Below are 26,423 nucleotides of genomic sequence, written 5' to 3'. Positions count from 1 at the left end.
TGCAGCGGCTGGGCAGCACTAAACTTTCCCCCCACCTTTCATTTTCTCTCTCTCTCTTTGTCAGTGGATAATCAACTACAGCGAGATCCTGACTCGAACATTGCCGTACAAAACGTTTTACGAATATTCATGTTGGAATAAACAAATAGGAATGTGACATAGTATTAGTCACATTATGTAGTATTTTTATAATGCAATAGACTCCTTTTAAGTCTCTCCAAAATGTACTAAGAAAACCACATTATGCAAAAAAACAAAAAACAGTTACAATAAAGCAGTTTCTGTTGGAAAATGTAAAATCAGATTTTGTGCCAAAATGTGCCTTAACCTGCGAACTTTAATGGCTCCTCAGACATTTTGGGTGGAACGTATGTGTCTCTAATCTCTCCACAAGTTAAGTTTAACTTTCAGCCTGTGATTCCCAAGTAACAGTGAGGGCTTGGCTCCCCATCCCAGATTATTCCCTACTTTGTCCCTGTCTGCTTCAGGGACTGGCTACATGGCCCCTATGACCCTGCATAGGACAATCAGCTATGGAAAATGCATGGATGGATTCCAGGATGGGAATAATTAAGGCGCAGTGAAAATATACATTTTCCATTTTTCCATTTCACTGTGGCACTGATATGGATTGATTTGCACTCTTCTTGTGATGATGCATTTGGTCCAGGGTGGATAAACATACCTGTGGCCCTAAGCTAACATCAGCATGGTTAAAACCGAATCAAGAGAGAATATAAAGTATGCAACATCAATAACCCGCTAATCAGCACACGGGGTGCCTGCAGTGCGACTTGCCTAGTAGGCCGGATGCCGGCAGCTCGATCTGAAAGCAAGATTTAATACGTTTAACCGTACCTGCAACCGTTTGTCCCGAGGCAGGGCGGGTCCCCTCATATTTGCTGCTGCCGTAGGCTGTAGCCCAGCGTAGCTAAAGCACCAATACGCCCTGCATGAGGTGTTACAGTAGGGCTCAATGGCACATACTCCATTACGCTAATTTGTTTACTTAATTGGCACAAGAAGACTGAGGGATGGATAGAGACACATCGTAGACGTGCACAGCGCCACCGATGCATCTGTAAAGACTTACTGTGTTTACAGAAAACCAAGAACCAGGACGATGGTTCACCACAGTCTGCCATGTGTGCTCATGTCCAAGATGGTGGACCTGTAGCCGGAAGGTGATTGGGCCTTGGACAGCCAATCGAAATTGATTAATTGCAACATACTCTTAAATTGTTTAATATGATATATACAACACAAAACTCTACACTACCTTTAGTACATGCTGGCCAGACCCCTCTAAAAACCCTCTATATCACATTTACCTAATGGTTCCTTCCTACAGCCCCGGTAATCCCATCTGAAAAATCAATAACAAGTACCATTGTTTACATGTTTTTTAATATGTATTATGTTTCCTGCAACCTAGACTGGAGTTGTTGTGATTTAAACAGTCCTGTAACTGCGGATGACAGCTCGGCACGATCATGCGCACGAGACCAAGAGGACGAGAGTAAACACTGTGGGAAGAGCTTGCCAGTGTAAACACACTGGATTTACGCAACGTATCCCAGAAGTTAAGATGTGTTTATTATAAATCACGCCTTTCGGTTGTTCCTCCCAGAGGAAATCCTTTATTAGTGCATGTTTCTGCAGCAAGATCAGCACTGCAGCCGCTAAACAGCAGCGGTTCAACTCACATGTGCTGCTTTGGACCAGGCAAACTCTCATATGTTACAAAATCAAAATTTATTGAGAAAAGATGTGTATTCATAAAGACTGAATATCAGCAAAACTAACACTAAAAATAAACAACTTTTTAAAATCAACACAATCACCATTAAATGCTGTTTCAGTAAATGACTCTGTAATTGTGCCCAAAACTACAATTATAACCCTGCATACTCATGAACTACTGTATGAATACAAGTGTGAAAAAGCAGAAACGTATAAAAAAAATCAAGCCAGTCTTACTGTAGTGTACAGTATTGTGCAAAAGTCTTAAGCAGTCCAAAGAAATGTTTAAAGCTGTTTATCTGGGTGGTAATGGCACTTCTGCTCAGAACAAAAACACAATTTGACAGTAGAACATATGCAAATTAAGAGTAACAATAAAAATTCGTAATAATGTCTTCCTTTCTCCAAAAACTCACAGATATCTTGCTGGATGGCTAGATGAACATCGCTTTAGTTCCCAAACCTCTCCTCAGGGGCACCTCAGCCATTCCAAGTATTTATTAAATTTCACCACCAGCTCAGTCAGTGAGATACATCAGTGTGATACTGATTAATTATATGAGGTGTTCTAGTGGCCAAGTCAAAAAGTACATGAGTGCACTGGATAGTTGCTGAAAATTCCAGTGAGGTTCTCAAACGGCTAGGCTAACACACTTTGTCAGGCATAACAGCCAATTTTTACACCAACATGAATATTGATTAAACTTAATTTCCCTTGGCTGCCTAAACCTTTTTACACACGACTGTATCTTATAGTCATCTTTTCCCAATGTTGAATCCTAGATTTTTCCAGTGGATGTAGCATTCCAGGCAGGACATGGACTTCCATGCGTGTTGGAAGAAATGCAGGAAAATGATCCTAAGGGGGAAACTCCAGCCTTCCTTTATGTCTCTGTCCACATCACTGCCTCCATGGTCTTGAGCCAGGTATAAAATACCAATAAATATCTAGTTCCAAGCAGATATTCGGCATGTGCCAAAGCATAAGCAGTACAACAAACTCTTCTTTTCCAAGTAAACCAATGCCTTCACGTCTCCTAAGACTCAATAACGCAAGGCTTGGCCCTTATACCCAAAGGGATATTCCCTCAGGTACATGTTCTTCTGAGGAGCTCAGTCCAGGCTCAGGAATGACAGCACAGGATACCGCATCGGCATCCTCCTCATGGCACATTCTCACTGCCACGGATCAGAGCGGTGCTGGACGTTGTACTGCAGCAGCTCGACCTGGTCTGTAATCTGGTTGATCAGGACTTGGGACAGGAGGATGCCCACTAGCTGCAAATGGGGAGCACAGGAAACAGTCGGTGTCAGGGGTGACCCAAGCATGGGATGGTCGTGCCGTGGGGGTGTTTGCTGTCACAAAACCTGGACTTGGAACCAGAAGGTTACAAGATGGCACTTCTACAGAACTCTGCAAATACCCGCCTTGCTAGAAAGAATAATTGATAGAACTGCCCGTCTTTGAACATTATTAGTCACAAAACCCTAAAAGCCCTCATTTTATGCCAAAGATCCAGTAATACCCCACTGCGGCCTCTTGATGGCGCCATTTCCACAAGTTTGACAACTGGAGAGAATACTGCAGCGTAACCTTCCGTGTGTTCTTACCTGGGGGATAGCAAGGCCCATTGCAATACCACCCAACAGGAACAAGTTGTCATGGATCCAGGTGACCAGGCTGTCAATGCAGCCTTTGGTGTTGATGAAGACACTGGCCTGCTGCTGGTCCAGATCCTGCATCCCCTGTCCACACATGGTGTTTACGATCGCCTTGAAGAACGTAGGCAGCACACGACAGACTTTACCATTCTATGCAGGAGAGCCCTGGAATGTAACATTATATACATACAGCCACATGGGGACAGTGTGTTGATCAGTGGGTTAGGACGCTGGGACCGTGATTGGAAGCCAGTGACAGAGTGTTTTCACTGCCGAGCCCTTAAGCAAGGCCCTTAACCGCAATTGTTTCAGGCACTGTCTATCCCTGCTTCCTCAACTGTGTCTCACTGGATAAAAAATCTGCTAAATAAACTATAAAATTATGAATTAATATGTATGAAACCTAAGACATAAGACACAAAAATTCTGAAGTACACATTAACAAAATGTGCTTGTGCATTGAAAACCTTCGCTCTCTAAGATGTTTTCGAGGTCCTTAAAACACACACACACACACACACACACACACACACACACACACAAGTGGGTGTACCTATCTAAATGGGGACCGTCCATTGATTTCTATGGGAAAAACCCTAATCCCAATAACGACACCCTTAACCCCCACCCATCCCTAACCTTAACCATTAGTAACAAACCCAAACACGTTTTTACTTTTTTGATTGCATTCACAGATTTTTATAAAACTGAGGTTATCCAAAGGGGGACCTTAAAAGATGTCCCCAAAAGTAGGGAAATTTCAGGTTTTACTACACTTTGGGGACAATTTGGTCCTCAAATGTGATCCATGCAAACCCCCCCCCCCCCACACACACACACACACACACACACACACACACACACACACACAAACATTTGTGAGGGAATAGTCTGGGAAATATTCCATTCATTGCTTAACGCTGCCACACGGTGGCAGAAAGGCAAACTGACAGAGGCAGAGCAGAATTACAGACTTGTGAAGCAATCGGGAGAGACTGCATAGGCTCATACTTCATCTTTGGGCAACAGGCAGCAGGAGAAGGGCACGGAGCAGCGCTCTCGGCTGGGGTTCTCTGGGGTGCAGTTGAAATACATGTTTAGGGACCAGTCCTTGTAGGAGACGCCACCACAGCAGTTAAACTGGGGTGAGAGAGACCCATGTTATAGCCGGTGTTTAGGTAAACCCCATTAAACTGAAATATACAGATGTATCATAAGTTATGTCTGACTAGAAAGTCTCCTCAGTTTTGCCAAACTGGGCCATGATTACCCAGCAATCGCAATCTCATCCCACACGGGTTTCAAAATCTTAATCCACCCATCACTGACAGCTTTGCAACCACATGACATGCGCAAATATTACATTTGAACATGGCTGTTTAACTAAGGTGACAGAGGCCTTGTTTGGGTCTTGGGCAATCAGGACGCAAGTAGACAGCGCTAAATACAAATATAAATGAATCAAGATGCACTGTGATCCAATCACTCAAACCACTTGCCGAGCTGGTCCAGGATGCATTTCACCACATATCTTTTGCAGTGTAAACGGTAAATGTGTTCTGATGCTTCCCTGCCAAGGGGATAACTGTGCGCGGAGTGTTTGGACCTTCTAGGAGAAATAACCTAGGTGGTAATGAAATCTGAACGCAAGTGGTCAGCTGGACGCCTTGGAGACGCACAGCAGACACAGGCGTAAACGGCGACGCGTCTCGGCTGTCTATTTCGGATCTAATCGCCCAAGACGCATTTTAAACCCAAGTGTAAACAGGGCCAGAGGATCTGTAGAGTTGAATCACATGCACATTCATATATGATTATGAATCCAGCAACAAATTACCTCCTTCTGACCAAAATCAATAAGGTTTTGCAATTCCAGGTCATCTTTATAGTGAACGATGGCATTGTTTATGAACTCGCTGACTTTGCCTTGGGCCTGTGGGAGTCAGGGAAAGGCAATTATGTTCAGGAGAAAAAAAATAATAATAAAAATGTATTACTATGAATTCACCCTACTGCCTTACTGTAAACTCCTATTGGTTCCCAATTAGAAAACTGGGTTCATAAAACAACTCGTTTACATTAAGTTCCAAAACCAAAAGTTGGCTTTAACAAAAGAAGCAAAAGCTTCATGGATTAAAATAGGTTGTGAGTCATTCAATGTGATTTCTCTGCGAGCAGTACTCTTGTAAGTGCACATCACCGCCAGCAGATGGAGCCAAAGGCATCGGCCTGCCAGTTAAGCTGCGCTAACCGCAATGTGGCTCCCAGAGCTCTTCTCTCTTCTATTCCGAAGCTGCTGCACTACTTGACCTAGAGTTCACCTAAAGCTGGATTTATATGAAGAGGACAAGAGCATATCTGTGGTACATAAACATCTTCACCCTCCCCCTCATCAGACGGTCCATGCACACTCAAGGTAACATGCTGTTGAAATAAATAAGGCCAGTTAGGTTTGCATTAGAATGACAGTATCAAACGTTCATCCAAATAATCCGGCATTCCTCCCAAGAGAGGCCAGCCAGCTGTGGTTTAATGACCAACAGGAAACTGCTGCTGCCATTTTCCACCCTGATACACCCCACCCCCCCAAGCCAGACGGAGATGTCCTCCTTTACTTAGGGTGCACTCACATCAGCCAATCCACAGCGTGCCTGAGCAAGTCTGACCCCCAAAGTCCAGTTCGTTTGACAAGTGCGCCTGCAAATGCTCCACAAACCAGCGCACAGAATTTAAAATGTGGATTTACACCTGACCATATCACTGCCGCAGTTTAGGATGGGAACCTTCAAGTGTCCCAGTAGTAGTGATGTTCCTAGAATTTCAGCATCCAGCACTGTCTACAAAGCCCCCCCCCCCCGCAGCACCATTCCGAGACGCACCCTGTCTGAAAAGACAAAGCCGAGGACTCCAGCAGTCAGCTGCATGAGGAAGACAATAGTCAGGCAGACGCAGAACTGGAAAAAGAAGAGAGAATACATAATTCACCCACTGCGCTTCCTGGTGAGCATAACAACAGAAGAGGTAATACATTTGGGCTTAATTACCTTACCTTAATATGGAGGACGGCTCACACTGACCACCTGCAATGTACCTGTCATGTCCTGCAGTTTAGCCTACATGACGTACATTGCTTATGCAAAACACAGGCAGCTGGCAACTAATGTCCATGTAACAGTACACTGGATGCAGACATTCAATCTGTGTAAGATGTCAAGCTGCGCAAAAAGATGCAATTTAAAGTCACTATATTTGTATTACAAATGTAAGGGGCCCAGTCAAGAAAGAACATTTTCAAACTAATAACTCTTTCGCTGACTTACTATGCAAAGCATTATCTGTAATTATAGCAAAGCATAAGGCAACTGGCTATCATTTGTCCCACTGCATCCTGCCCGTGCCCTTAGTTGCTGACCGTGTGCAGCAGGTTAACATTCTCGCGCAGGGATCCGACGCAGCCGCAAAAGGTGATGAGGAACATCAGCGCTCCCACAGCCAGCACCAAGATGGCGGGGTCCACAGCCAGACAGGCCATGGCAGCCTCTGCAGTGGGACGCAGAAAGACGGAAAGGGCGTGTGGCGAGGCTCAGCACAGAGCACAGCAGCTGAAAATCCCTCTCCTTCTCAGAATTCACAACCTAAAATACTTCTCAGTGTATTCAGGTAGCAAACGACTCACCTGCGTGCTTCATTACTCGGGCATAGACACCCATCAGCATCATCACCATGGAGATGATCTTCGAAAGAGAAAGAGCGCTGATCTTCAGTGTAAATATCATATTTGACCACAGTTTCCCAACCTGGTCTTTGGGGATCCACAGACAGCCGATTTTTTTCTCTCTTCCAGCTTCCTGTCATATATATTTTTTTTGTAAATACATGTGGACCATCGGAGCTCACCGAGGACCTGATTGGGAAACACTGTACTAGACACTAGAACAACTGACTGCAATTCCTCAGAATTTTTTGGCATAAAAATTCATGGATTTGGATGATGCCAAGACGACCCTCTCCAGTAATAGAGTTCGCCTATTTTAAATTAATTAGAAATGATTAGAAAGCCTTTTACTATGGACTGGTCATTAAAGCCAAAAGAAAAGCCAAGACTCACTTTTCTAGGAATTTGTAGGATAATGATTGAATGACCGATTATCTTCCTCCTACAGACTTTAACAATATATCCCCTCTAACCTTAAGTGCCTTATTCCAAAGGAACAGAGCATCAGTCCAATAAAGATTGCGCCACCTGTTAGTCCCAAAATGCATCAACTTCTTCCCAAGTGCCTAGACAATTCCTGCAGGTTGTGCAACAGGAACTCAATGGGACCCTCAGTGTCCATTACCCATGAACTGAAGCCCCCTTTTAAGTCAAACAAAAAGAGCAGAGGATAGATTTCACAAAAACCTGTTCTCTGCTAGATACTACAATGATCAGGGAGGTAAAACAAACTCTGGTAGCCATGTACAATGGAAAGGGAGCACTACTCAGGAAAACCTAGTCACTCTTGGATACCCCCTTAATATTTAGGTGCAAATTCATAATCAAAATGATAATAAAGCCACCAAGTGCATATAAATAGGTTTTTTGCTAAAGAACAGTCTGCATATTGTACCATGTAGTATGGAAGATAAGGGATTGCTTCAATATATGACAAAAAATGCACACATTTATTGTTTTATAAAGCCAGCTAAGTTGGACAAAGGTATCTTAAAAGTAGCTATTAGAGAAAAACAAATCAGAAAACTATGGTTAAACATCTACACAGCACTGTGTTTCACTTTGAGAGCAGACCTAGAAACAGTAACCGGTAACCAGATCCCCCCCCCCCCTTATAAAAAGCCTTCAGGGCCCGGAATGAATGAGCAGAGGCCAGGATGACCTGGCCAAAGTGCCAAGCATAAACAGTATTATGGGATAATTTTCAATCCTCACATTGTTACTATTTAACCAAGATATAGGACCTGCCTTGGAGCATGGGGTATTACATATAATTACAATATATGTTTAATTAACAAATATAACAAAAGTCGGAAAACACTCTGATCAATCTGGGGCCTTAAATCTTGGAGCGGGGTATGGTTTATGCAGTGTAATGAATAACAAAACCACACGCAGATGACCAGAGTTCGGTAATTCAGGTCCAGAGAGTAAAAGTCCAGACCGGGATTTTGTTTCAACTGACAAGCTGAGTACTCTGTGACTGTGACTCTTTATGTTCAACTGGTTGGTTGAAACAAAATCCCATTCTGGACTTTTATTCTCTGCACCTGAATTTCCCAGCTCTGCAGATGAGAAATTGCATTCCTCTTTGACTTTGGCCCAGTTCATCCACACACAGCAATTCAAACAAAGAACTGTCCCCAGTGAGAACACAGGATATAAAAATGAGGCACTGACTGTTTTCCTACCACAGATGTGCACTGCTGTGCCTTGGAATGTTACAGAAACAATACGTTTCCATCCACAAGTCCCAAATAAGAGAGATGAGAAAGAAAATTAATGGACGCATACGTTTTCATGCTAAAATTTTAAACCGTTTGGTGTACATTCTGTTTATTCTTTAAGACTCAAGGAATCTGGAACGTTAAACTGACTACGTGCAATTAACCCTTAAAAAAGAATTTTACACTTGACAACACAGACAAGTAGCCGGGCAAGAGCGCCAGCCTGAATTATTGAAAAAGGGTTTCAATGGGAGCCGGTCCGATCCTAAAAAGGAAAACACCGGACCCACAATGCACAAAGCCCAGCTAAACCATCAGCATATGAATAAATGAAGCTTTGGTTGCTTGGCAACCATGCAGTAAAAAAAAACTAGTGAAAGTTGTTTAGCATGTAAAGTACAATGCAGGAAGACATTAAGGTGTCCTTCACACAGACCCAACTTATTGTTAATATTCTTCCTCTACACTGATTTTCCGGGCATTCAATCGATATTAGAGGATTTCATCATAAGAAGTGCATTGTCCTCTAAAAAGCAAACCACGAAAAATCTTAGGATACTCGTGGAAAAAAGCAACATTCGTCAAAATGTCTTTTAGTACAATAATTAACTATGTTTTTATTTTCCATGTTATTAAACGAGCAACGCAATCGGAACCAGCTATGACGAAGAACGACTCCCGACATTTTCCATGCTTGTCCGTAGGAGAATAAAGTTTACAAAAATTGTACGATGACGTAGAAAAAAAACCAAAGCAGCATACACACGTTCACGCCTCAAAGCAAAACATGACAAGTGAAGGGAGGGGAAAAACTTACCCAGAATATCATGTTAAAAATGAAGAGCAAATATTTGACAAAAGGGCTAACAAAACTAAAATCCTCGTGTTTCCGCCGTGCTTGTCTTCTCCCCATGATCCAACTTTTTATTGATCTCTTGTTTAACAGCAACCAGTGTCTCCGAACTTTAACTAAAAGTTACACAAGAATACCTTACATCCGCAACCTGGTGCACAGATTAATGCTGTGTAAATGTTTAAAAACAATCGCAGAAAAAGAATCGAACCTAACAGCGCTTTTTTGGTCGTTCTTGCGAGGTTTTACTTGGCCACTGTATCAATGAGTAGTAGGCGTTCCCTTAGTCGTTGTAGAGTTCGTTTAAATGAGACCAAAAATCCGTGCCGTGGAACCCAAAAATGTATTTCACAGTTTAAAATAATTTCCTTTTGCACATTAAATAGGGCGTATTACGATTGTTTTTTTCTTGTTCGACAGGCGATCTGAAAATTTTATGCATATTTTGAGTCTGCCCATGTGCAGAGTCAGTAGTACGGGAGCGTGGGCAGCGCAGGCAAACACTCACATGTAAAAAAAAAAAGACAGATTATGCGGAAACAGAAGTGGTATGACAATTTATGTTTTAACGATTGTTGGTTTTGCACTTGGAATACAGATCATTCCTGTTTTTTGGTTTTTTGTTTGGGGTGTAGACCAAGTTTCGTCAAATAACCGTGACTAGTGAAAAAGATTCGATCGTTCGAAACATTGGATTACAGCGACACCTGGTGGCCAAATAGTGCTTTGGGGCGGGTCATTAAAAGAGGTACTCACTAAGGCTATTTTCCCCTATAATCGTTACGGCGCATTGTCTTTGAGACACACGGGAAGAATTTAACAGGCCTATGGTATTAAAAAAACTTTCGATTTCTAGTCGCTTATAAATGCTGTTGCGAAAACACAGGAACGCCAAGCCCAGATTATTCTACAAGTCTAAAACACAAATCAAAATCAAGGGTAGGTGTACAAGGGTACACTAGTTCAGACAGGCTCAGAATTGAAAAAAAAGACTACATTAATTACACCACTGCGGAGACGTCAGGAAGCTACGCAAAGAGTTCAGATTTAGACAGGCGTTATAAAATAAAAAATTGAAGGTGTGGCAAATCAGGTTATCATGTCAGGTAGCACCCATTCATAGTGCAGCGATCTGAGATACGGTTTTGTACAGGGTGGCACCACGTGATCATAGCCCACCATCGTAACAAATATTAGATTCAGGCAAGTAGACACAGGAATTCCCGTGCCCTTAGCGCGACATTTGAAAATAGAATTGACGTGTGGGTCTGCTTTTATGTAAGCCAGCGTGGTCCCTTTTAATTGCGTGTTTCTCAGTCATGTCCTCATCCCGGATCATCAGGTTGCGCTACATTTTTTTCTACACCATATCAAGCCAAATCGTTTCCAAACAACATGATGCAATGGAGCATTCAACAGTGCAGTTACATGACCTTGCCATTTTTGATACAAACTACGGAAGAATTTTTCAAAATGGTCTGCCGAAAATTAATGAAAAAAAAAACATTTTGAAACAGTATTTTAAGTTTGGCATCATTAATTATAAATTAGATGAAATCAAGCCAAATTTTTCACTCGAAGCTATATTATTTTGGGAGTATTTTGAGACTCGGTTCAATTCAATCACAGACACAGTCCCCCCTGGTTCTGATTTTGTGATTTCACTCTCTTGAAGTGTCTTTAGTGTTACATTCCAGAGACTTTGTTTCAAGTTGCCTGGCTGGCTTACTTGACAAGATTGTTACGGTTCTTAGCATTTCCTTGCAGATGAGTCATCTGCACATAGCATTCCCATCCACGGAAAGTCACATTGGTGGTTGCTGATATCTGATTTTTAGCCCTTTCGTCACTGGCTGCTCCGGTTCTGCTAGTACTGTTGATGGCTGGGTAGAAGAAGTGTGTTATTTTTATTTTCGTTTTGAGCTTTTACATAGCTGACTATGTCCACTCTCAAAAACGAATGGCACGGTGGAAATAAGGTAAGGGTGTACTCTCTGTTATCCTTGACAAAACCATGAACCTTGTCACACAGGGACACGGTCCAAGATGAGGAACTACTACCTATTTCTCAATTCAGTAAATCTTATTAATGCTTCTTGTTAATTCGAATGAATTTTTTGATGTGATAGGAGTCAGTTAAGACTATGACTTAAAGTCTGAAAAGTAGCAGATTAAACAGGCATTGGTGCATGATTCTAAGTCAGTGGAGTCAAACTCCAGTCCTGGGGGGCCAGAGCCCTGCACATTTTTGGGTTTCCCATCATTTAACACACCTGATTCAGCTCTTTGTGCTAATTATCACCCAGCTGAATACTTTGTGCTGGAACAGGGAATGGAGCTACACAGGGCTCCGGCCCCCCCAGGACACCCTGGTTCTAAATATTAATCACTGAAATCATCTTCGTAACACCTTTGTCTAGAAAGCCATGGTCGGCCGTCTAATCTTCACAGTTTGCTAGATTCAATAGTGAGGTTGAAGTGTGGCAGCATTGTTCAAAGACAAGCACTGGTTGTTTTGAAAGCCTTGCAAAAGATGATTGTCAGCATGTTTATATTTTAATCCAACTTGTTCCAAGAGTCATGGTGAAGCCAACCGACCTGAGGATGGGGTTGATCATCTGCTGTTTGTTCCCATAATTCCCTACCAATCATTGCTATATTTACAGTTCCAGTCCGCGCTCGCATTTCATGTAGTGGTTTACTTGCAGATGACTGCCCTCATGCGGTCATAGTTATTTGCAAGCAAACCTTCAGCGCAGCGTACATAAACAACAATGTTCATAAGCAAAACATTTGGAATGTGGCGGCTGTAAATACTTCATTCTGATTACAGTGAGGTTCAGAACAGACTCGTCGCAGGTTTTTACGCTTGCATGTTTAGTACAAACAAGCTAATCAGCACAACATGTGAATTTAGGCAGAGTTAAGGTAATTCTTAAAAGATACAGCTGCATCAATATGTTGGAAAACAACAAATTTAAAATGGCAGCCTGGAGGTTATGGATCTTGTACTAAGACACACTATAAGCAAATCTTGCTCAACCCTAGTTGGTTCATTCTAGGAGCATGACCATGTCCCATTAATATTTACTAAGTACCTTCCTGGCCTGTTACTTATAAGTATATACATTATACTATAAGCGCGTGTTGAGATGCATGCATTCTAAGGTACCACTTTACAATAAGGATCCCCTTTTCCACTTATAAATGGTAGTAACTCATTAATAATAAGAAAACTGTGGTATAACTTGGTTATAATTGCTTATTAATGATTTGCAAAGTGTTACAACCTAATTAATAACCTGCTTATAAACCATTCATAATCCCTTTATAAGGGTAACCTTATTGTAAAGTGGCACCCATTATAATGAATGTTTTATTGTGTATTGTATTGTGACAAGATGTCACACTCAAGTTGCAGTGTTCAGTATCTTAATGTGTTTAACAGGACTATTGGATTTTGCCTTTGTTGAGATACTTAAAACTATGCATTAGAGTACATTGTTAAATAGATTAAGTACGTTTTATTACAATTCTTATAAGTGAAAGTAATGAGGCGGTTCATTTAAAACCACGAGTTGATGGTTCCAGACCTTGCAATTTGTGAGAAATTTTAGTTTTAATTCATTTCATTTTGTAAGCTCTCCTGGAGTCTCGTGGTCAGATAGTCTGCTAGCTGAGTGACCCGCAGTGGTTGATAGAGCAGTTATGAATCACTACTTAGCAACCTGCCCCAAGAATGATGTCTGCACCAGCCGTCATCCCGCTGGTCATCTCCGCAGGTCTGCCCAAGGTACAATGCTTGGACAGCACCACTTGGAAGGCTTGGTTCAGGCAGTATGAAAGAGTGCCCACTCTGGCTGGATGAGATCACACTGCAAATGCAGTACAGCTGGCAGCAGCCATGAAAGGAGCAGCACTGCATGCTATTTTTCTTTAGGAGATCCCTGTCGGTTGCTCACCGCACTGGCCCTTCCTAGCTGCTAGCCTAGAGTGCCAGTTTTAGAAAGACCTGGCCAGTGAATGTGAAACGCTAGCCGCTCTGACGTGAAAGCGCCAGGGGCACCTTCCCAACACTGTGACACATACGGGAACCGAGGGATACTAGATCCACCGCTAGTCTGAGACAGCCTGGCAGTCCTCCCGTGAAGTGAATGGTGGCAGACGATTGCTACACATTTGCTGAGTCATGAAAATAGCACGGGAGATCCACCTCCTGTCTGTCAGACAGCACTTCGACTTCTAATGGCACTGCGGACGGAAACTGTAGCCAAGATTAAGGAGTTGGCCACTGCTGAGCTCATCAACTTCTCGGGCAGCTCTTGGGCATCACCTGAAGTCTTACCCTGGAAGAAGGATAAGGCTCCCAGGGTCTGTAAGGAGTAACAGCAGCTTAATGTAGTCATCAGAAGAGACTCGTTAGCTCCAACCCTTATTGGTGACACTCTAGGCCAGCTTTCCAGCTTGGCCTGATTCAGCTCACTGGACCTGTTATCTGAAACTGCCGGCTCATAAGCAGCCTTCGCAATTGAACAGGAGCCATTTGACTTTAGCAACAGCCCAACCACATTTGAAAAACTGATCAAGTAGGATCTGTGTGAGTTACCCCCTTGACCGAGCATAGTCTACCTCAACGTTCATGCCAGGAGTTGCACCCTCCTCCTGCTAAAGATCTTTTGGCTCATCTCTCTCATCTCATCTTATGAGAAAGCAGACAATCTCCGTGGGGCAGACGTTGGAGTCTGACAGAATGGGTACCTGTCAAGGTAAATGCGGAGAAAGGACTGGCCAGTCCTGAAAATGGTCTTGCAAGTCTGCAATGTCCTCTACCTGATTTAATACAGTTGCCACTTCACCCAGGGATATTCAAACATTGCCTGACCCCTGCATGACCTGACAGAGAAAGCCTGACACTTTGAGTAATCCAGGGCTTCTTCAATTAGCTCAGTGTTTGCATCATCCACACCCAGTTTCTGGACTTGCCTGTTCCAGCCACTCCTTGCATCCTTGACACTGACATCAGTGATGTAGGTCTTGGCGCAATTCTGAACTTGCCACTCGATAATGACGAGAAGATGATCGCATATTTCAGCTACTCTCTAAGCTAGCAGAAGCTGAACTATTGCATCACCAGTGAAGACTTGGGACCTCCTAGGTGGAGATGTTGCAGGGCTATTCTTTTGACGCATGCGATCTGGCAGTAACCTGTCAACCTGTCAGCTTCCATGCGAATGGGCGTTGAAAAGCTGCAGTGGGGTCAGGTCAATGATCGTATGCTAGCGCTTCGCAGTGAGGTCACCAAGAGACAGGAGGCCATGTGATGGGTACCTATACCTATACCTATACTATTTACTCCGTAGCACGAGGAGTGACTGCAGATTGTGGTTTCTGAGGCCCTCTAGGAACAAGTTCTCTGGTTGCTCCCTGACTCAATGGGCGTGGACCATTTTGGTGTCACCAAGAGTTGACTCGCTAAACCCTTTTATTATGACCTCAGCCAGGACTCATTGTCGCGTAGTTCTGCTTGCGATCCGATGTGTGCACTATGAAGAGGGGAACACGGGGTAATTCAAGGGCACCCCTTCATCAGGTTGGGCCGCTAGTGCAGAGTCAACATCCTGGGCCCAATCCCTGCCCTCAATGGAAGGAAACGAAATGTCATTTTGGCTATGGACTATTTCACAAAGTGGGCCGAGGCATAAATGGTCCCAGACCATCAACCACCAGGTGCAGAGATTTTCACCAGATCTGGGAGCCCAGCTCAGGTGTACAGTGACCGGGGCTGTAACTTTAAATTCTTCCTCTTGTAGGACATGTGCAGCTGATTGGGAAGATCGGACCACCTATTTGTGACTGTAAAGGAACTGGCTCTGAGCACCATGCTCACCCTGCTTACTGACTGCCGTCAGCGGGACTGGGACCTGCACCTGACTCGTCTCTTCCTCCATTTGCATGCCCACTGCACTAATGATGGAACTTAAGCTTCATGCGCCAGCGAATGTGTTAAATGGCCACTGCCCAGACAATCACCTGCCCAGCTGGCTGGACCGGGATTACATCATAGCAGTACCCCACCTGATGGAAGAGGCGCACCAGCTTGCCTGAGATCTGCACACCAGGGCAGACGTTTGTGAAAAGAGTTATTGTGACATGTGCTGCACCAACAGAGAGCTTTGAGTTTGAGAGCAGGCCTGAGTGTCCAAACCCACCAGGAAGGTCGCCTAAATTACGCAGTGACTAGGTGGGTCCTCAATCCCCTGACAGTTGAGAGGGAGCAAAAAGGTGGACTGTCTGGGGGTCCCCAAGGGCTGCGTTGAGAAACATCGACATAAGAAAATCATTTGGAGATTGTGATTGGTTCTAAGGAGTCCCATGAGCCTTCATGATTGTTTTGTGTGGCTTATTGTGTTGATGTGCTTTCAAGTTATTAATGATAACTTGGTTTCTGGTTTCAGACGTGCTGTTGGACATAGTTGTGTTATAAACAGTAGATGTTTTTGTTTCCGTGTTCCGTGTTCCATGCACATGTTGTTCGTTTGAGAAAGGTGGCTTACTGGTTTCATAAAAAGAGATTAGACCGGCTGACATTATACTCGCTTTATTGTCTAAAATGGAAAGAATTGTTGTTATTGTGACACAACCTCTGAACTACCCATTTAGTAAAGTTCACCTGTAGCGATGATGACTGCCTTACAGCTTAGTACTCCCTTCTACACCCTTTACTACAATAATGAATCGTTCCAATTACCTTACACAGTTAGCATTCATTCGAGTTCAACAGGAAATACACCGAATATAGCCTATAGCCCATGATAAAAAAAAAGTTTTATAAAGAAAATGTACTGAAAACAAGATGAGTCAATAATAACAAGTGAGAAATGTAATTTAGGCTTGTTTAAGAAACTATATTGCAGAATTACAATGCTGCATAAGATTACTCACCATTTATTATTTCAAATTATACCATTGACTGTTGAATCGGAAATATAAATAAATGTATTTTAAGAAACCTTTCCCTACGATAGATTGTTGGCTCTTTTTGGGTGTGCCTTACTTTCTGGAGCTTGGCTCTTGCTCGCACCAGTTCTGCCCAAAAAGATCTTTATTGAAGACGGATGGATGTTGGCCTGCATATGTACCGTTCGTTAATAATATAAACGTCCACAAGAGGGCTCGCTTAGCTTTTTCACTTAATGTCACTGTTTCTTACAGTACTTTCAAATCTAAAATCCGAAAAAAGTCGTTGCATTTACTATTTATACCATAGCTCTGACAAAGTTCTGACAATTATTTTATGTAGCTTAGTATCTATTTACAAATGTTCGCTCCAATATGGGTTGTACGCCATAAAACCACAGGTTTTCCAAGTTTTATTTCTGTATGGAATTTTCTAATCCGCTTGTTACTATCATGGGACCAGCCGCTTAGTATGTGTGTCAGAGGTCGTTCCCAGAACACCGATGCTATTCGCTCGGTTGCGTTCGGGATTATTATACCGGTTTATTTGAATAAACCTGAGCCAGCAGCAAAATCATTGTGATATTATCTTTCATATGGCAGCAGGATTGTGTGCAATCATCGAAGGACAAAGAAGCGCACAGAGCTCACACGGAAGACCACGCACATAGAACCACCATTAATCACACACAATCACACGTGTATGACAGTTCAGTCTCTCGAGGCTGTAGTTCCTGCTCAGCTGCACTCCTGGAAACACAAGTCCCATGAACCTACCGGGGAATGACGTATGCATGAGACGTATCTATTTACTCCGGGCGCGATCCCGCAGCTGTCGCATGTACTTAAAGGGTATCCGAGTCTAAACTGCAGCCTCGGGGTTCCGTGCGCCGTTAACCGTTTCACCAATTCGCGTCAGGCTGTCATCCTTGACGGGGGCTGGGAAAGGTAGGGAATCAACGCAGCCCTGGCAGCTGCATATTTATTTGTGAGGTTTTCATTACGTACCGATGTTAGGCAGCGGACAAATAAGCATAGGCGACAAATAACACTTGGTATTCCTTCGTCGCAAATTGGCTATTATAGTACCAACTGGTCCATTCCACATGACACGTTATATCGAGCCAAGGTTTTTAATTAATTATTGCTGCCGGCGTAATATTACATAAAGGACGTTCGATAACTTCTTATTTTTAAGGTAACTGGCACTGCACCATAATTAAAATGAAAAGTGGCATTACGCTGTATTACTTTTATAGTTAACAAAATACGTATACCTAAGCTAATGTATTTAATTCTGAAAATCACAATATCATTTAAACCACCGTAAACTTTTTTTTTCTTTCATTTTTCATTGTACATCATTGTACCTTTTCATTGTGCATTTTCATTGTACATCATTAACTTTTCATTTTAAAATGACAGGAAGTGAATCTAAAAATAACATCGCTAATGAAAATTGTTTACTTAAAATATGAAACGTACTTTAAATTTTCTGTATTGTGGTAAATTTTGAATTAATGGACTGTTAATAATTCCCGCATCAGTTTGCGGACTTAGGTCTCGGTGCGTCAGAAATTCAAGATTTGAGGTGATACAACTAAATGCAAATATTTTTTCTTTAAAAAAGGAAGAAAATCGATTTATGGTAAGCCATTATGCATAAAAATAATGGATTGGATTATCCTATTAAACTATTTTTGTTTACTACAGATCAGACCGCAAGTCGCAAGTCGAGGTATTAATTCAATAAAGTAAGCGGCTCCTGCTTCCAACCTGTATATTCCGGATCTGTGGCAACGAGCGGTCAGGCGTCCGTTTCGTGTATTACTCAGGTGAATGAGAAATGATTATAGGTGATAGTCCATTTATTATACGAGTTTGGGTGTAGAAGATAGAATTTTTGCAAATGGCTTCATGCTGACATTGTCAGCTGATAGACGTGAAATAATCATGATCGCCTGCCTTTTACAGCGGTAAATTTCCCTAAATCATTTGCTGTCGCTACAATCAGAGTACACATTGTACAACGAAGCAGACAGATATCCGTCTACTTTCTGAATACATTGTGCAATAAATCTAGTGATTGAAATTTGCAAAGGCTTTTGTGTTTACTTATCTGAAGTATGTATACTTTATATCTGACCCTTGAATGTGACTTATCAACTATATTTGAATTCCTTAAAAAGTATTTGCACGTATTGGAAACTTTTACTCAATGTAAGCACATCTCGAAGTGGACAGAGATCTCAGTGACTCTAAGAAATAGATCTTAATTAGATTGCGGTACCCCTGCTGGGGTTCAGTTGAGTACTTTGTTTTGCGATTGTCCATTTAACCATATGGTTTGCCCTCCTATTTGTTCCAGGGAACGTTGGTGGGCCCACGCTGACATGTGTGTGGTATTCCTGTTATGGAACTTATAAAACAGGATGCAGATGCTACCACTGCCTTGATGTATCGCGTGGAGCGGCCGGTGTATAATGAAGGTTACATCGAAAAGCACCTTCTGCATAAAAAAGGAAAGAGACCCAAGACCATCTTTCAAAGGCTGACCAAACGACTTAGGTAAGTCCGCGCTCTCCAGTTCGTAGAGGAGCAGTCGTCGTTTTTAAATAAAGAAAGGCAACAAAATGTCATGACCGTTGACAGTAAGCGGCTTGCTGTGAGCGAGGGTGACTCGGCAAGGTCACAGTGTTGGAGGTGTAGAAGGAGGTCACTTATGGTGAGAAGATGGTTGAATCAGGTATCCTTTATCTACAAGCATTCCCAGGAGTCCTCTTAGGGTTAACCTTGTGGGCAGCTTGAAAACAACTTGGATCTAAGACACAGCATGATGAAATAGCAGGACGTGTGATGATTGTCTGTCCATGCCTCCTGAGATGAGCATGTGGACCTCTCAGAATATACAAAAGGTGAGAATAGGAGGGTCATCTACCTCTACCAACCAAAGACAGCAGCTACATCAGGAGTAACTACAGGCAGACAGTTTACATACCTACTGGAGCCAAACTATACATTTTAATCTTCTCCCGCAATCCCCCCCTTTGGCCTTAAACTAGTTTAGACAGCACCATAATTATTAATGAAAAACAATATTCCTTAATCATCTTGCTTCCATTTCACATAGGTCATGTTTGATAATATGAAGGTTGAATGCCTGCAGTTGATCAGAAAGCATTCCAGGGAGAGACAGTGAGCAGTTTATCACATACTGACGACAGAGAAGACAAACACATACAGTAGATGACCACGATAACCAGCCCCGAGATTGCACAAGACAGAGTATTGTCAAGGCTGCCTTTGCTTTTTGGTGTCCAGTAGATGAGATCGAAAACCTGATTGGGAGAGCTGTGAAATTTCATGATGACTTGACAAATGTGTTTAGGGAGATTATGCAATGATTCTGAATCACCAGGAGTGTACGTGTATTATTCCTGTACGATGAAAGCACACTTATCACCTTTTGCAGCAGGAATGAAGTTTCATGGCATACGATTTTGCATCGTGACTTTGCGAAACGTAATCATTGCGTTTAGAGCATCAGTTTCCTGTGTGGTTTATTTTAACGCTCCTGGGGGAAGTAAAATTTCTTGAATAGCCATATTAGAACCATACGTTAGAATCAAGGCAGAGGATATTTTTTGGAAATTCCCCTTCTTGTTTTCGGCTTGGATAAGGAACTGGTTTGTATCATGGCGGGATGACATAAGCAAGCCATACCAACCATTTGATAGACAGTGATAAAGCTTGATTTCCACAGACAAAATATGTGTTATTCCAAGGCCACATAGCATTCATTCTGGGGCACTGGATAGTGGTGCTGTATATTAATTGGTGAGTTTGACTGTACTGATTTTTTACAATTTCAGGAGACATTTTGCACATTTTTCACCATAGTTGCAATCAATATATCATTTATTTCACCTACATAAGTTAATCTAATCGGATGGTCAAATGGTAACAGACCTTTGCTTTGTTTTGGGATAATCCTGCTGGATTTTGATTTCTAGTGGTACACTGGGGAAATACCAGGAGGGGAATTTGTGTATGTCTGTTTGACTGCGATGGGGATTAACAGAATTAACTAAAAGCTTAGAAATATGGTGCTGTCATTGCTAGAATGGCTGCACATTAGCTGAAGATATGTTCAGAAACCCAACAGTTCATGAAGTTGCTGAATTCTGGTGTGGCAAATGATAGGTTCTGTATGCTAATACAAAATTTCAGCCAGTAAATTACCAAAATGAGTATCCCAACAGATCGTCAAGCTCAATGCTGATTTTCTTCTGGTCTTCTGGGGAACTTTTATTGGGTTGCAGGAAGGCAGCATAGGCTCACTGAGGTTACTAGAACTATACTCACTCCCAAAAAGTCTTCACTCTCCCTTTAGAGGTGATATCCAACAGCTTCCCTTAGCAGGTGCTGAAACTCTATTGCAATAAGTGGCCTGTGTCCACTTTTTTCGTGCTATTCACAGCAAAGTGTGTTGTCAGCAGGACCTGGTAAGTATCTTTCTTGGGAGGAGTCAGTGCAGAGCATCTGTCAAATGACTTTATCATTGCCCTGTCACCAGGTTCCAAGGTGTGGTCCAGAGTCACCTTATGGTGTTGTCAGGGCGTGCTTTATTCTCGCAGCGGGTTTTCGGCAATAAACCAACGGCCTGTTATCCATCAGATATAGGTTGTGTTGTTTTTCTGTGGGGCTGGAGGGGCAGTGCATGGGGAAAGCCAGGGTTATCTTCTGTAGGCTAGGGCCTGCCTTCCTGTCGGGAACAGCATATTGCCATTTGCATGGTAGACAGGGCATCAGTCCAGGACAAACCAGTTTCATTAGTGAATGTTGCAAACTTGTTTTTCAGTTCCCCATTTTTCCTGTCCGTCACGTCAGAAAATTTCAGGTGAAAAAGGAGTTCTGAGATCTTAGATTTTTCCGATCATCGCGCGACGGTTCTGGTCCCAGTTCATCCTTGCTGTGAAATGATTTTATCGATTCCAAATCTAGGGAGACAGTCCCATGCCAGTATTTTTGCGCTGCTTTTTCTGGAGCAGCCTTCCTGGTGACGAAAGCTTCGGACCAACCTTACCATATGCTAACCATGTACTACCCATGACAGCAGTGTTGATAAGCTATGTCCTTAGGCAAGTCTATGTAGACACATTCAAAGGGACCTATTGACTCGGTTGGTAGGAGGCCAAGCGTAATAGGCGTGGCTTTGCATGCGTTTTATTCACAGATAGTATAGTTTGAACGTAGTTTCTGTGCAACTGAGGTGAACCTTGGTGCATATCCTTCTTTTTTACATCCCACTATCGTCCTCCATGATGCATGCATGCAAGATAGGGAATTAGACATGTCTGCGCCATCAGGTGACCACCCTGGATTTGCCACGATCCGTCAGAGGGCAGCTTGTAGTCGTCACCCACCCAGGTCCGTTTTCTCTTAACTGTCGGCACTCAGTTGAAGGGCAGCAACATCGTTAAAAAGGTTATGTTCAGGTAAAACGGGAGTTGCTATAAACGGACGCGGTCATGTGGGCCAAACTTGTTGAGCTGCAAGACAATGATGACTGCTGGGGGTACACAGGTACAAAGAGGAGCACGCTCTGTCAGTCAACGACAGAGGACTGTCCGGCTTCCGGAGGTACGCCAGCTAGGCTGCTGGCTGGGTTCAGAACAAAAGGAAACAACTGCATCATTAATAGCTCACAAATCCTCTACAAAACACCATTTTCCTGACCTGGTTTCTTAAGAGGCAATATTGTGGTGTTACAGTGGCTGGCAGGACAGGTAGTTAGAATGTCTTGTTTCCTCAGTAAGGTCACCACAGGGGCAACACCATCCCCAGGTCTGAGAGAGTACTGCCTGAGGAAGAGGTGCAGGGGAACGGTGATAAGCGAGGCCTATATAGCATTTACATTTACGGGGTGGAGAAGTGTGGAGAAGAGTTCCATACCTATATAACTAGAGTGAGAAGCCCATCGTTTTTCTGAAAGTACTGAAAGATTGAGGAAATGATGAATAGTGAGAGTAGAGAACTGAGAATGGCAAAAGGAGTGGCCTGTGTCTGCCCAGATCTCAGCGGTTGGGGGTGATGAATCAGGGACCTGACGAAGAATGCCCTCTGGGCCACGAAAGCATTCCCCTTAATCACCGAGCAATGACCTGAAAGATTAACTTTGCTACCTGGTGTAAGAAGGAGCTGGCGTTCAAAAGACGAGGGATCTGTTTGGCCAAGAATGGGGTCGGACTGTTTGTTATAAACCGGAATTCCAGCTATGCCCATCATAGAAATAATGTTATCAGAAAGAGACATAATCACCAATAGTGTGAACAGTAGTGTCAGTGTCAACAAGCATTTTCAAGGCTTTGCCTTCAGTTAACTATAAGTCCCAAGTGAGCTACACTTATCGGTTGAACTGACTCACAGGCAAATCATCCAGTCGATTTGAGTTCCTCTTGTGAGGAGTCAGTGGACTTGGGTCACGGGGCCTTTTTAATTCTTGTGTCCTTCTTTAGAAGCACAGGTATTATATCCTAAATGGGGCCTGGTATTCTGGGTATGCTGTAGTTTGCCTGTAGTTTGTTGATATGCAGAAATGATACGAGCCTGAATTGCCATGGAGAGCAGGGCTATTTGCAGATTAATCATCTTATTTTTTTAACTTGCTTCTACACGTACTGTGATGGGAATCACCTCTCTGAAAGTAGCTAACTAGTGAACTACGGCTTACTTAAGGCTGATTCACTGGGACGCGGCAGTGATACAGCGCGCTTGGCGATTGTGAAGTGATTTTTAGTCATGGGGCAGGCCTTGGACGCCACATTGGGAGGTCACGCAGCACTCGAAATTTATTACAACGCGGAGACTCCAGTGAGCATCTCTCTTAGCATCTCACTGTTCAAACCTCGATCATTCACTGGCCATGAGAAAAGTAGCAGGAAGTCAGAAAGGAGTTGGACCAAATGTTGCATGTTTGGTCCTTTTCTGTCCTCTATTATCAGAATAATAACAAAAATGGCTGCTAGTGGATTTGAAGAGTGGTTGACAGCTAGAGAAAGTCCTGAAATACCTGCATTTATATGATTTCTCACTACAGGATTTTAAAGATTCCTAAAGTTCAACAAACCCCCTTGGTTTTGCCCCAACACCTACCCTTGAGTCTTTTGTCTCTCAAGTCATGACACTGTGTATGTTTTTGTCTGTGTTATTATTGTTTATTATTGTTAATTTAGTTTTTATATCATCTCATATTTTCATTTGAAATCTAGTTTAGTTTTAGTTTTTATTTTAACGATGTAAATCTAGTTGTCATATATTTTACTTTAGGTTTCGGTAATTTTATTTCTAGTGATAGATGGAAGTTTGATTGAGTTTGCTGGCTACTACACATTGTCGCAATGTGGTGCCGTTAGCTATTTGTATGGTTCAGGTTCATTACAGGAGAGGCCCAAAGTTAAACAATCACTACTTTAGCTAAATAGTATTTTAAAATGATAACGGGAAGTATCTGACGTTTGTTTTTATTTTATTTCAGTTGGTTTCGGAACCAATATGTATAGTTTAGTTGTTTAGTTGTCATTTATTTTTTGTTTTCATATCTTGTTTTATTTCAGTTTATGGAAGTGCTTTTGTTTATCGTTATAACCCTTGTGTATGGTAAGTACATAGCGCATGGCTACCGGGGACGGCGTGTGGTTCAGTGAGCTGAACCTCTGTGCCTGTGATCAGAAAGTCATCGGTCCTTGAACAAGGCCCCCAATCCCCCAGCTTCCTGGACACCACTATGGGTGGCTGCCCTTCATGGCCAGCTTGCTCTCATCTACAGGGAGCAAGTTCGGGAAGGTGAAAACAGAATTTCCCCATGGGGATCAATAAAGTATCGATCATTATTAGTTTTAGTAAAATTATTATTTACTCTTTTAGCATCCAAACCACACTTCATAAATGTGACTTTTTGGGATGACCTCTCAATCAGCCAATAACAGTGGATTCCCAGGACTGGAGTTTAGAACCGCTGCATTATTACTGGCTGATTGAGAGGTCATCCCAAAATCCCACACCGGCTCTCCATGGATCAGGTATGCCACCCTTGGGTTAAGTCGTCCTCAGTTGGGATTGACTTTAGATAAGGTGCCAGCTGAAGAAGTGAGTTGACTAGAACATTAGAAGTGGCTGAGTTAGTTTGCTGTAATTTCTCTTGAAGCAGGTTAGTAGTTTCTAACTGCCTCTTGTTTTTAGATTCTGGAGCTTTTTCATTGGCTTCTACCATCCAATCAAGGAAAATTCTCTGTGTGTCATTAGGCAATTTGCGGCCATTCGATTCTAAGATAATTTACAGGTCGTTTAGCCTATCTAGATCAAAAGTACCCTCAGGAAGGAATTGTTTATCTATTTCAGTGAGTGAAACCCACTTAGCTAGGCGTTTGGTAGGATCAGGCCAGTAGGTTTTAAACCTAAATCTAGCTGGGCCGCTAGGTGGCCCAGGGCGGTCAAATTTTGCACCTAACTTGAATTCTATAGCAGACTATCCTTTCCTGTTTTTTCCCAAAAGAGAGAGTCGTGTAACAGTTTGGGGATAAGAACAAAAAGAGAAAGGAAGAGTATGAGAGTAGGGAGAGCTAAAGTAATAGGGGTCGGCTAAAGGCAAAGCACAGTGCTGATAAAATCAAAATCTGGATTGATGATAGAGCCGAAATAGAAACCAGATACAAAATCTAAGCAGGATGGTCAAAGTTAGAACCTCACCAGGACAGGACCGAAATGGAACCATAGTTATGACTACAAGATTAAGGAAAAAAATGCCAAACAGACCCAACCCAAAACACCAGAATTCAAAAGAGACTCGTATTTTTGTAAATAAACAGAACCAGAATAATTAGTATCAAAGATTGATCAGGCTGTACATCAGCAATTTTTAAGGTATATCATTGCATAGCAGAACTGATCTCCTTTGGGTTCCCGTAATCCTGTGAGTACGAGCCTGACTGCCACAACTGCTTTAACCTCTCAAGAATCTCCAAATGTGGAACTTCAACAAAGAAAGGTCCCCCACCTTCTTTCAGAAAGTCGGCTGGTGTTTGTCGGTCATCTGGGACGTAGCGGTAGGGTTGATCAGTAGGGCTACAGCTTCCAGGTTCTGGCACCCAATCGCGAAAAGAAATACACTTCCAGATAAGGAGATGGTTGAGTTATGTATTCTTTATCAGCAAACATGTCCATGAGGCATTTTAAGAAGTGAACATAAGGAAAGCTATCGAGTATGGAGCTGAAGTCCAAAGCATCATGATTCTATGACAGGATGTGCGATAGCAGTAAGTTCTTCTTTAGACGGGCTGACCACTATCACACATCCTGTTATTTAACGGAGAGGTGGAACACCAGTCACACCATTCAGAATACATGGGAATACACAGCAGGCTGAGACTCGCTGGGACATCTACACACTAAACAGAAGGGGCGACCGGAACAAGAGTGACAAGGCGTTTCGAAAACTCACTGAATCTAAAGCAGGCATTTTATTCAGCGTCTGCTGAAGTTTATTAAAAGACAATCTGCTGCATATGCCACTTGTCCCATGTGTTGCCCTGCACAGCCATTGCGATATTTACATCAACTTCGGCTTGATCTGGAACAGTCAGCGTGATTGTTCCTGCTTAAGGTTTGCACACTGTTCAGGACACCAGCAGGCACATGTTGTCGGAGCTTTGGATCTGATTACTCATATTCTCAGATCCCCATTCCCTAAAACCGCTTGTGTTGTTCT

The 26,423-nt window shown here is 42.7% G+C and overlaps 2 protein-coding genes across 8 annotated transcripts in view; one reads left to right on the top strand and one right to left on the bottom strand.

Moving 5' to 3' along the window:
* Positions 1-1,738: 1,738 nt before the first annotated feature.
* On the bottom strand, positions 1,739-25,969 carry LOC125738760 (tetraspanin-33-like). 2 transcript variants are annotated; one of them, XM_049008054.1, is made up of 8 exons: positions 25,713-25,969; positions 7,082-7,139; positions 6,818-6,945; positions 6,285-6,359; positions 5,243-5,338; positions 4,417-4,545; positions 3,355-3,516; positions 1,739-3,021 (listed from the first exon to the last, which is right to left on the bottom strand). In XM_049008054.1, the coding sequence occupies exons 2-8, from the start codon at positions 7,128-7,130 to the stop codon at positions 2,920-2,922; spliced, it is 741 nt and encodes a 246-aa protein (XP_048864011.1). In that variant the 5' UTR covers positions 7,131-7,139; positions 25,713-25,969; the 3' UTR covers positions 1,739-2,919. The 2 variants fall into 2 exon arrangements, with proteins under 2 accessions (XP_048864011.1, XP_048864010.1); XM_049008053.1 differs by lacking the exon at positions 25,713-25,969 and adding an exon at positions 9,665-10,375.
* The window catches only part of LOC125738758 (prestin-like), a 30,415-nt gene continuing 15,541 nt past the window's right edge, over positions 11,550-26,423 (top strand). The window contains exons 1-3 of one of the 6 annotated variants that reach the window (XM_049008051.1): positions 11,557-11,679; positions 15,511-15,941; positions 19,026-19,225. In XM_049008051.1, the coding sequence (XP_048864008.1) occupies positions 19,071-19,225 (155 nt within the window). In that variant the 5' untranslated portion in view covers positions 11,557-11,679; positions 15,511-15,941; positions 19,026-19,070. Of the gene's footprint in view, positions 11,680-15,510; positions 15,942-17,434; positions 17,606-18,370; positions 18,493-19,025; positions 19,226-26,423 lie in introns of those variants that run through there. The other 5 variants (XR_007396894.1, XM_049008050.1, XM_049008047.1 and 2 more) reach the window with 5 other exon arrangements.

Source organism: Brienomyrus brachyistius, chromosome 3, assembly GCF_023856365.1.
Source record: "Brienomyrus brachyistius isolate T26 chromosome 3, BBRACH_0.4, whole genome shotgun sequence".
In the NCBI taxonomy this organism is placed as follows: Eukaryota; Metazoa; Chordata; class Actinopteri; order Osteoglossiformes; family Mormyridae; genus Brienomyrus; species Brienomyrus brachyistius.
This window is presented reverse-complemented; position numbering and strand designations above follow the sequence as displayed.